Source organism: Coregonus clupeaformis, chromosome 5, assembly GCF_020615455.1.
Source record: "Coregonus clupeaformis isolate EN_2021a chromosome 5, ASM2061545v1, whole genome shotgun sequence".
Classification (NCBI taxonomy): Eukaryota; Metazoa; Chordata; class Actinopteri; order Salmoniformes; family Salmonidae; genus Coregonus; species Coregonus clupeaformis.
In genome coordinates, this window is record NC_059196.1 from 11,006,799 (window position 1) to 11,019,040 (window position 12,242).

The window sequence follows — 12,242 nt, forward strand, 5'->3', positions numbered from 1 at the left end:
CCAGTGTGTCTTAGTGGGACTATATAGGTACTCTAGGCCTACAGCCAAATCTGGTTTGTTCTGGGTTCACCAAGGGAGCACTGACTTCCTTCCTTGACTCAATTGTCAATCGATGAGGCAATTTGTGATTGAAAGAGATTCTGACCAATGGGAGGATTTGACAGTCCTCCTCTTCTCCCCTTGTCATTGTGCATAGACTCAGAGCAATATGTCCTCGGAACACTAGCAGAGGAGGAACAAGGAAATGTGGTTGATTTTAAAAACACAATCATGTGACAGAGGTGCTGCTTGGTCTGTTTATTACAGGTATCACCACATCTTCAGACAATGTCAAACATTTTACAGACTGTTGTTTAAATGCTTCCATTTAAATAGAGGGAAAAGCAAAACACTGGAAAGATACTCAACATACTCAACTCATAACAGGAAAACACCTGCAAAGCCCTTGTCCAAAAGGTACTGGAAATCAACTGCTTTAACATTAGCCGTTCTTTTTTAAAACATGCACACTGCTAGCAAAGACATCTGTGTTGATGATGACATTGTGTTCTTGTTACACGATTCAGTAGAATACAATACACAGAGCCTTGAGATGTGGTATTTATTGAGCTTATGACTGCACCATTACGACACACTGTGTTTGCATGTGTAGTACACTAAAAGCCACCATAACTTGCTACTATAAGGACTGCAGGCTCCAGTTATAGGTGTATTACGGTACTGTAAATGTGGCTTTGTAGAGAGCAGATATCTTAAATATTTTCAAGGTTAAATATACCATATGCGGTTGCTATTTAAATACATAATGTGACTTTTAAGTTAGATTGACCATTTAATGGAATTTCTTTGAATTTTCTGAATTTTCTTCATCTCTGCAATGGAAATGTACAAAAAAAGTTATCTTTAAATAATAATGATAGCAGTACATTCAAACAATAGCATAATAATTCCTCTGTATTATTGTTGTGGTTTTAAATATCTCGTGACGGGGAAGCTTCGTGCGGACAATTTGTCTGTCTGTCTGAGAAATCCATATCTATTCAGTCTACGAGGAGTGTCCGTCAACGTCTCTCTTGATGAGAGATCAGTAGCTGACCGCTGGCCCAGATATGATAGCTGAGTTAGTTTGAGGATGGTGTCACTGATGCAAAGGGTATATATGTTTCATCCTCCTCATATGGGCCATATGACAGCTTACTATGTACTATAAGCCACTCTTGATAGTATGTCCACTGTACAGATAGTATACTCTGGCACTGATATCTTAATCTCTTGCCAGTCCCCTTGGTCTTCCACTCTACTGATTGAGTGCATCTCCTTTACAGATTGATGTTGGAATGAGGAGGTGAGCGACACACTGAGCACGGAGAGACACAAATACAGACACATTACAGACACATAGGGGCTGGCGAGTGAGCATTGAACAAGCACAGGGCTGTCAGCGAGTGGAGTGCTGTAGAAGGAGAAGAGGTGGGGCTAATGGGAGTCTCTTCTTCTCTACTCCTGTCTTCCCTCTCGTCTTCTGTAAGCAGCCTCCTCTACTCCTACTGGGATGTGGAAGACTGCTTCGTTTTTCTCTCCCTCTCTTTTCTCTTTATTCTCTCACCGTGTGGTCCTTCTGAAGCACTGCACTGTATGTTCTAAGGGGGCTCCTCTGTCTCTGTTTTTCCTCTCTCTCTCTCCCGCTCTCTTTCGTGTCCTCTCTTTATATCCACTACTGACCGCTGTGACCCTCCAACACCATGTACTTCTTAGAAACCACTTGGTCCTGTTGGATTGGGTTCTACATTCCTCTCGCTCCCCCCTCCTCCTGCTACTAGTATTTTCATCCCTCCACCACAAGGTCCAGGTACTCTTGTCTCACATGGTCCTGCTGGTCTGGGTTCTGTCCTTGTCCTCTGTCCCTACGTCATCAATCTCTCCTTCCATCTCTCTCCTCCCTCCCTCTCTTTTGTTTCCCGTTACCGGCATCCACAGCCCTCCACCACCATGTCCTGGTAGTTTTTGAGGACCACGCGGTCCTGCGGGTCCAGGTAGAGCATGGCAATGGGGCTGAGGGCGGTGGGCACACAGCAGGCCCGCGGCACGGCTCCGTTCACCGAGTTCACCAGCGTCTGCACCATGGCGTGGCTGGATGAGTTCATGTGGTCGGCCAGCGGGAAGCGGCACTCTCCCAGGCAGAAGAAGGCGTCGTAGCCGCTAGGCGCCACAATCCACTTGTTCCAGCCCACGTCTTTGAAGTCCACGTAGAGCGGGTGGCGGCGGCAGCGGGCGCGGGACAGACGCTTCAGTTTCGCTGCGCGGCCGCCATTACGCTTCACTCTTCCACCCTCGTTCCAGCTACCGCCCCAGCCAGGACTGGCGCTCCGGTCCCTGTCCCTCTCCCTGTCCTTGTTTCTGTCCCTTCCCCGGTCCCTGCTGCTACTCCTGCCCCTTTCTCTGGCCCCCTTCCTCCCCCTCATCCTCTGGGCAGTGCCGGAGGTTCTCCGGCCATGGGCGGCTAGTGCCTCCCCGCGCCCATCATGGCTGTAAGTAACCAGCAGGGGTCTCTCTCGTGCCCAGCTGTGTTCGTCCTGTCCCAGAGATCTGCGCACCCTCAGGTGTCCCTCTCTGCGCCCTTCCTCCCCAGTGGAGAGTGGTAGAGCATCATGGTCAGGGGGGGTGAGGAGGGTGGTGTTACCCAGAGGGGTCACCTCTATGAGGAAGGACAGGCTGCCAGTCCGAGCGTGGGCCCCCAGGAAGAGTTCGGTGCTGAGGCTGAATGCCTCCCAGGACACAGCTGGCTTGGTGCTGGGGGCCCCTGTGAGGAGCCGTGACTCCAGCAGAGTGGGCTCAGACTCAGAGTCCCCAGGGCCTCCAGAAAGGAACAGGCTGACCCTGTGGGCCCCGGGGCCCAGGCTGACCCCACCACCCCGGAAGAAACGCAGCTCTGCAGACACCACACGCTCATCCTGGGGGATGGAGGACACGTTGAAGGAGATGGGGACCCTGCTGTTGCTCGCGGTGGTCTGCCTCTTTTCAAGGGGGAGTGAGGGACTGGTAGACTCTGCGAGAGAGGAGGGACGGAGAGAGAGAGAGAGAGAGAGAGAGAGAGAGAGAGAGAGAGAGAGAGAGAGAGAGAGGTTAAGATAGTTCAAAGAAGAAGGTTCAATTTTTAAAACAAAATTGATGTCCTCTGCAGTTCCTTGGAGGTCTCTCTTGTCGGATTTCCTAAATCAAACATTGTAATCTCCCAATGTCAAATACAAGGTCAATTGACCTGTCGACCCTTAACTTTAAATGTCAGACACATTCAGTGCCATAAACAGTTAGATAAGCTTTTTTTTGCACACATTAGCATCAGCATAGGATCTCCACTTGTTGCTGGTTAGCTTGTGGGTGTTATGGAAACATCCATGTTATCAAATGGAAAATAGATGGTCTGAATTTGGAGCCTACTAACTGCTAAGGTGGAGTCATAACAGAAAGAGACTGGGTATCACAGCCCTGTCGCCATCAATGCCATCTAACCCTGACTGAAACTACAAATGGAATGTGTAGAACAGTGTCCATTAAAACATATTGTGGAACTGATATGAAACAGTGGCAGGACAAGATAGAACAGCTTTGCAAACTATCCACAAAGTGTCTCAGATTAGGAGTGCTGATCTAGGATCTGTCCATATGATCTTATTTATTATGATCTAAAAGGCCAAACTAATCCTAGATCAGCACTCCTACTCTGAGAGGCTTTGGGGATATGGGCCCAGACCCCATGTGTAATGGTACCTGTGTGGAAGCTGCGTACGGTGTTGGCCTCCTGGACATGCTGGCTGGGGTAGCTGAAGTGTGGATCCTGGACTAGGTGGTACTGCTGGGAGTGGAAGCGGTAGAGGTCCAGTATGTACTGGGGGATGGGGGCACCTGGCCGGGGGTTGGGGTGGGACTGCAGGCCCAGGCGGCTCAGCAGCAGGTTCTGGATGGTCTGGGACAGGCTGGGGTCCAGGGGGGTTGGTGATGACGATGACAACGACAACACACTGCCATCGGGCTCGGTGGCTCCGCCCTGGCGACCAGACGAGGCTTGAGGTAGCAGCAGGACCATCAGGACCAAGAGGTTAGCAGGGAACATGGTGGATCTACATGAGGGAGAGGGGGAGGAGTGGGTGAGGAGAGGGTGAGGAGAGGAGTGAAGTTAGGGTTTATTTCAGGGAGGAGAGGAAACGGAACGCTTAAGTCTTTCACTTTTTGACGCTTCAAGTGGTGCTCTTTAAAGTCCCACGTGTTCATTGAAATTCATATACCATATGCTTAATGTATTTTTCAGTAAATTGGAGTGGGGGGGTTGAAATATCACTATTCACAACTTAAATCCTATGAGAAAAACTTCTACCAATATATCATGAGTTTGTTTTCTCCTCTCCCAGTCCCCAGCAGACGAATTCCTCATCAGCAGAGTGTGAATTATACAGTGACATTCAAAGGTCTCTATTATTTTACACGACTTCCTACTTCCTAAAAATTTTATGGGCCTAATAGTAAAGACATGTATTTTAATAGTAAAGACATGTATTTTAATAGTAAAGACATGTATTTTAACAGTAAACGTGTATTACCTTTTAATGTGGCTTGAACACAACCAGTCATGATGTTTTTCATCTGATTGTCCAACAAATGACTTAAAAAAGTGGGCTACCTGCGCATGTTCGTCCTCTCCAAAATAATTCCAGCATCCAGACAGTGCACTGTGCATCTGCCATTTGATGAATGGAAAGAGACATCTGTTACAAAACATCAAAACGTTTTATGACATTTGGCGATTGTCATTAGTACTACACTCTTGTGAATTAATTGATGCGTCTTGCTGACAAATTGACCTTTTTTGTCAAAAGAAAGTCGAGACACCTGAAAAGGGGCAGAAATACGGGACGTAAATACAGCTATGTTTGTCCCGAGCTCATCGGCACGGGAAACTGTGAGGGCCCAGTTTAAACAATTATGTAAGTTCACAATAATTGTGAGCTGGACCAAGTTGATAATGTTGCAAGTTCGTTAGTGGGCTGGACCCAGTCGGTACAATGTTGCAAGTTTGGTAGCGAAAGCTCAAGACAGAGAGCGAGGCAGAGAGACAGAGACAGATAGAGAGGCAGACAGGTGGAGTAGAGAGATGAATGCGATTGAAAGAACCTGAATCATCTGTCACTGGCCTTAAACCATGACAGAGAGGTGGGGGTGTTCGTTTCATTTGGAATAATATTTTATTTTCATATTTACCACTGTAGCAGTACAAAGTTGCATTTGAAACAAATAGGAGAATGGTTAAATTAGAGACCCCCCAAAGGCCCCTTCACGTAATTCACACACTGCTCGTCAGGCTGTTATGCAGTAATGCTGGCGCGATATCAAGAAATGTACTGCTGGAGTCCACGTGAAGTTGTTTGCTGGATACACATGGCTGTAAAAACAGCACCACTTTGTTTTCCTTATTGTTAATTTATTGCTATGTGTTGCCAAGGCCCCATCTTTTAGGAAATTCAAGCACGGGGGATAAGAGTGATTAAGCAGAGAATATATTCAGTGTGTGTGTGTGTGTGTGTGTGTGTGTACGTGCGTGCGTGCGTGCGTGCGTGTGTGATTTAGGAGAACCTTAATAGTAGGACTGCTAAAAACCATCAATTAACTAAAGCTAGTTGACTTTAATGGAGAATAATATCTAGTGAAGCTACTGTACTTTATATCTCTATTGCTCTGATTTACTTTCCAGAGCTTAGTTGCTGAATGGACTTATACAGTAGCTTCAACCAAATACTTGAGACCAAAGTTGCTAACTGGCCTGTCTGCTGCGCGGGAAAAGGCCCAGTGCTGGAGGTCATTACATTAACACCCCAGCCAACCGGGTTACCACCCCAGCCAACCGGGTTACCACCCCAGCCAACCGGGTTACCACCCCAGCCAACCGGGTTACCACCCCATGTCTCTGTAGTACAGGTGTTAATGATTGAGTGACTAATTATCAACTACAGGCCTTAATGGTCTTGTGCCCTCTGGAGTCAGGAGTTAGAGGTCAGGGGTCAGGGGTCAGGGTAGGGTGTCTGACTTGTCTATTGTTCAAAGTAGGATGAAGTTGTCCCTGGACACTTAACTAGAAAGTCAGTTTGGCGTTGGGATTGGGGGAGGGAAAGCTGACTCTAGATTTGGTTCAAAGCATTCAAAGCTAGGAGGCTCATGTAGAGACTGAGACCTGGGCTGGGCCATGACTTCTCTTCTCTCAACCTGTCTGTTGTCCCACCATCCTACTTCCTACAACTAAATAAATTATAGATGTCATCATTATTCTAAGAAGAAAATATACATCTCAATGAATTTAAACAAAATAGATCTCAACATCCTATTTTTCCCTACAGACTAGCGAAGCACTCTCTTATTCTGCACTTATCTCTCCCTGATTATCCCTATCTCATCTCTGTACTGAGCTGAGAATCGATTAAGTCCGACACAGCGAGATAACTGAGGCGTTTATGGCACAACGAACACATAACAACGCCATAATGACAGCTAATCGTGCTATAGTGTATAGTGCTATAGAGAGAGAGAGAACAGACACAGTAATACCCTTGGTAAATAAGATGTGAGCGTGGGACTCTGTTCCCTACCCATTAACTCAGGCAGCCCCACCCAAAGTAATATCTCTCCACCCCATGCCTCTCCACTTGAGGCAACGCTACAGGACAATTAGAGTACGATTAGAGATTAGAGAGCCACAACTGTACAGCCTTTCCCATGGCGTCCCATGGCACGTAAACTAGATTAAGGACACCCCCCCCTTAATGAAGGTTCAAAGGTTAGTTGCAGAAGGGGGAGGGGGTGAGGGTGGGGGTTGGGGGGAGGCAGAGGACACCCTGCCCTACATCCATCTAGAGTACATCCACCCATCTCCCTGTGTTTCTCCAGCTAATCTAAACTGGGAGAAAAGCTCCTAAACTCCATTTGGCCTCATTATCTGCCATCCTCTCAGTCGACCCGCCCCCCTCTCCATTCATCCTCTCCGTCGACTCGCCCCCCTCTCCATTCATCCTGGACGGTGACATCCCTGCGTTTGCTTTCCCTCCACCCCCCCCTCTCCCTCCGCTGAAATGGGACTAATCAAGTCTTCCGGGGGAGGTGAGGGTTGAGGTGGGGAGAGGGGGTGGGGGGGAGAGGGGGTGCTCTCAGACATATTAGATGGTGTCTGACCCGGAGCAGACGGTAGAGTGACCCCAGGCGTACGCAGTCGAGAGATGGGCGGTAATCAGGCAGGGCAGTCTGCTCTCTGGACCTCTGGACCTCTGGACCTCTGGACCTCTGGACCTCTGAACCCACAGATCAAAACAGACCAACATAAGTGTACCTCTTTCCCTCTCTCTATGTCTCTTTACGCTCTCGCTTTCAGTCTCTCGTTTTCTTAGTCCCTCTTTATCTCCTTAATTTGTCTCTGCATCAATCCCTCTTACTCTCTCCATTTCTTTCCCCTCTATTCTCTGTATATCTTCTCTGGGGGGCAGAGGAAAGACAGATATGGAGAAGGACAAGGGGTGATAGAGAGAGAGTTAAAGAGAGAGAAGGGGAGATATACAGATATATACTCTGTCTCTCTATCACCCCTTGTCCTTCTCCATATCTCTTTCCTCTGCCCCCCCCACCACCCCCCGTGTTCCCTGTCTCTCCATTCTTCTTTATCTACATGTCTCTCTCTCTCTTTCTTTTTCTCCCTGTCTTCGTTTCTCTGTCTTTTTCCTAAGCCCTCTAAATGAATGGTGTTTTTGCGGAAGAGTGCTGCTGAGTGTTGCCGGGCGAGAGGGCCCAGTGTCACCGCAGCCGGCTGATTTATCCGCAGCCGCTGTCTTCGTGTTACGCCTGGTCCCTCCACTTTCCTTTCCTGTTGTTCTTCCCGTGTTTCTTTTCCCAGATTCCTTCTCTCCCTCTCCCTCCCTCCCTCTCTCTTGCCCTCTAACAAACACATAGACACATAGACTTTCTGCCCATGTCATAATTACTGTATGTCCTGGAAATGGTATACTTACACACACAAACATGTGCAAGCTCACAAACACACATCCCAAGAACGTTGTTTTTTCTAACTTGCTCAACCAGCATCTCTGTGGAACATTCTCATAATCACCTGAAACCTACACACCTACACCTAATGCATCTGGAATGTTCCTCACACCTCTCTATACACCGCTAACACACGCCGGAGCTCTCTAATGACTACTGCATTCACTGCTCTATGATTTAATGTATGAGGCTGAACCTAGGAGGTAAGAGTGAAAAATGTCTGTGGCGACATTGCTCTAAGCATGACAGATTAAATCATTAGAATAATATTCCAGGTAGCCTGCAGTGTGGTTTTATTAGAGTGTATTATAATTTATCCCAGCTGGGGCGATTAAGAGGCTAATGACACGGGCAGCCCAGACTTCAGCCCGCCTCTCACCTTCCTCAACAAACCTTTATGGTAATTACTGCCCACAATGCACAGCTCCACAAGTATGCACAACGCAGGTAGAGTGCAAACTCGTACATGCCAAGAGGAACAGATATGTGTGTTGTGCGTGTATGTGAATGCATATGATGGACAAAAGCCAATCAATTATAATGTTTTCATGCATAGCGCTGCACATGCATCATACACACACACACACACACACACACACACCGTACAATCGCAAAAAAATTAATATGCTTGGACATGCACGCATGCGCACACACACACACACACACACACACACACACACACACACACACACACACACACACACACACACACACACACACACACACACACACACACACACACACACACACACACACACACACACACACACACACACACACACACACACACTTGGAGGAGAATGCAGTGTCTGTCTCCTACCAGGGTTGAGATGACAGCAGATGATAAGGCTCCTTAAGGAGAAGTAGAGTAGACCAGACACTTTCTGGCTACTGGGGAACCAACCAACAAATTCACAACATCGCCAGAAACTGCAACCATCGAGGCACCCAATCGCAAGGCCCTACAGAGGGTGGTGAGTACGGCCCAGTACATCAATGGGGCCTAGCTCCCTGCCATCCAGCACCTCTATACCAGGCGGTGTCAGTGGAAGGCCCAACAAATTGTCAAAGACTCCAGCCCCCCAAGCCATAGGCTGTTTTCTCTGCTACCGCATGGCAAGCGGTACCAGTCTGGAACCAACAGGACCTTGAACAGCTTCTACCCCCAAGCCATAAGACTGCTAAAGAAGACTGCTAAATAGCTCATCAAATGGCTACCCGGACTAGCTGCATTTACCCTTTTTTGCACTAACTCTCATGCACTGACTGTTCACACACTGGACCCACACACTCACACATACTTACACTGACACCCCAACACACACTACATACGCCCACACACACATAAGACGCGCACACATGCATACTGACACTATCACACGCACACTTTCACACTCACCACATACGCTGCTGCTACGGTCTATTATCTATCCTGTTGCCCAGTCACTTTACCCCTACCATACTGTATGAACATAGCAACCTCAATTACCTCGTACCCCCTGCACATCCACTCGGTTCTGGTACTACATGTATATAGCATGTTATTTTGACTCGTTATTGTTATTCGTTATTCACTGTGTTTCATTCCTCGTCACTATTTCTATTATATTTTTTAAAATATATATTTATCTTTAACTCTGCATTGTTAGAAAATGACCCGGAAGTAAGCATTTTACTGTTAGTCTACACCTGTTGTTTACGAAGCATGTGACAAATAACGTTTGATTTGATTTAGAACATTAGCTACCTGTACCCTTGGAAAGACATTAGCCAGACACATGATGTTCAGTATAGCAGTCACCACTGCCAGGGCTTTCATTCCCAGGTACATTCTCACAAGAGTCTAACTAGCACATACATTGCAGAACATCAAACGTTCAACTTTATCTCCATCTATTTCAACCAGGACTGTAAGTCACTGGAAGGCTTTCAGCTCTTGTATATCTCCATCTATTTTCACTAGGACATTCACAACTGTATGCCTCAGTTTCTATGCCCTTTTCCTCGCTGTGATCCACACGTTTTCTTCAGAGCTAAGTTCAGATGGTCTGAGAGTCAGGGAGTTAAGCGACAGACAGCAGGAGGCTGTGTTTTGGTGAACAGGAGGCTTGCTGAGGCAGAACATTGCAGAAGCGTTGGTGGAAAAAGTGACATGTACGACACGTCACATCAGACAGCTCAAAGACTTCACACGTCCTGTCGACACAGACTGAGGTGGAAAAGACAAAAACAGCACTGGTTCACATGAAAGCTGTGTTTACCATTAACACTGAAGAATAATGAATGCCTTTACACTCCTGCAGAGAAGTAAGTTACGTTATGTCTTCTAAAAACATAATAGTCACATTATTCTTGGACCTTCGCTTACAAGCGTTTGATTGAGAGCAACACAGCATGCCAGCATCTGCGTGCGTGTGAGCATGTGTTTGTTTTCCCTAGAGTGGCAAATGGTTTGAGCAATGAAGTTCCTGTGGCCAGGCAGAGTTGGCTTGGCATACATGTACAGTATATGTGTGTGTTTGTGTGTGTGAGAGAGAGTGTGTGTGTTTAGGTATGTGTGTGAGTGTGCAGTACTCACGTCCAGGTGTGGTAGGAGGTGTGCAGAGTCCATGGTTTATCTTTGAGCTCCAGTGTTACGAACCGTCGTCTCTCGCTCCCGCTCCGTTGGACAGAATGGACAAAGTAGACTCTTTACCTCACTTCCTCTGTCTTTCCTTCCCCCTCTTTCTTTCTCTCTATCTCTGTTTCTCTCTCTCAGGTTAGCCTGTGTCTGTGTCTCCTCTGTGAGTGGGCTGTGGATGAGGACGCTGAACTCTCCATGGTTTTCTCCCTGTACTGCTGGGCTCTCCCCCCTCACTCACCCTCTCATCCTGTTGTCAGTTTCAGATAAGCGGCCTCTTAACAAATATCCACCGGCTTTCCCCTGCCTGCCTGACCTCTTCAAACAGGCAACTCCCGCTCTCTGTCGCCTACACTTCCACCTCTACTCAGACACAGAGAGAAAAATAGATACGCAATATATCTACTGTATGGACCGGCACAAGAACAATTAGTCTGGAGAGTTTTCTGTAACCAGCAAAAATACCCTCTTGTCCCCAACTTCCTAAATGTGTCTCTTTCCCTTCCTCTCTTTCTCTGTCTCTCATTCTCTTTTAGTCTCTCCTCCCCTTTTTCCCTTTTCCTCTCCCTCTCTCTCTCTCTCCCTCTCTCTCTCTCTTATGCTATACAGAGAGTCCAGCTGGTAAACTCAGTTTAACTCTAATTGACTTTCCTGGCCATTTGGATCCTCCCTGATCGTGATGTCATTAAGTTAGACCACCCCCAATACCATCAAACACAAACACACACACACACACACACACACACACACACACACACACACACACACACACACACACACACACACACTGTTACACTGTTAGAGATAAGGTCAGGGTGGACTGGCTAATTATTTTCCATCATTACTTTTACAAACTCACCCACTGATTTTCATTGACACCATTTTCATTATCAGCTAACATGCTGACATGATCACAGACAATACAATCTCCATTATCAATTCATGAGTATGTTACTGAATAAGACCAAACATATTCTGTTATCAGACCAAGGTATGAATGGATGACTCATAGGGGAGGATGAAGTCACTACAATTTGGGGGATGTGATTGGATGGATCGAGCCAAAAAAAGGTACATTGTAATTCTCCACTGCATTGTTCAAGCAAGGTGCAATCGTCCTTCCAGTGTCGGCCACTGAATTGGTATTCATTGGGCAGGGCTATGAGGAAACGTCTCTTTAAGATGCATCGTCTCACATATTAGATTTCATCTGGAGAATCACTTGCTTTCCCGTCCCTCTGCCCCCCCACCCCGCCCCCCTCCATACACACACACAACCCCAACTCCCATCAATTCTCCCAGTCTGAGGGACAACACACACGCCTTCCCATCTGTGGGCTCAGACAATTTACAGGACAGTTATCTAATGTTATCTGCGTCATCTAAACAATTACACTGTAATTACTCATATTTCACAGCAGCATTTGCTTTGATCATGACGTACAGTATTTGTCATTGTACCTCTGGATTCGTGAGGACATTATAATCCAATAAGAGGCCACTAGGAAGCAACACATGCTGCTACATGTCTGGTGTGACCATAACATTA

The 12,242-nt window shown here is 47.0% G+C and overlaps 1 protein-coding gene across 1 annotated transcript; it reads right to left on the bottom strand.

Moving 5' to 3' along the window:
- Window positions 1-282: 282 nt before the first annotated feature.
- Window positions 283-11,260, bottom strand: LOC121560373 (bone morphogenetic protein 4-like). The gene is made up of 3 exons (XM_041873374.2): window positions 10,652-11,260; window positions 3,769-4,118; window positions 283-3,046 (listed from the first exon to the last, which is right to left on the bottom strand). Exons 2-3 carry the CDS (start codon window positions 4,109-4,111, stop codon window positions 1,962-1,964), a joined length of 1,428 nt encoding a protein of 475 aa, XP_041729308.2. The 5' UTR covers window positions 4,112-4,118; window positions 10,652-11,260; the 3' UTR covers window positions 283-1,961.
- Between the last annotated feature and the right edge of the window lie 982 nt (window positions 11,261-12,242).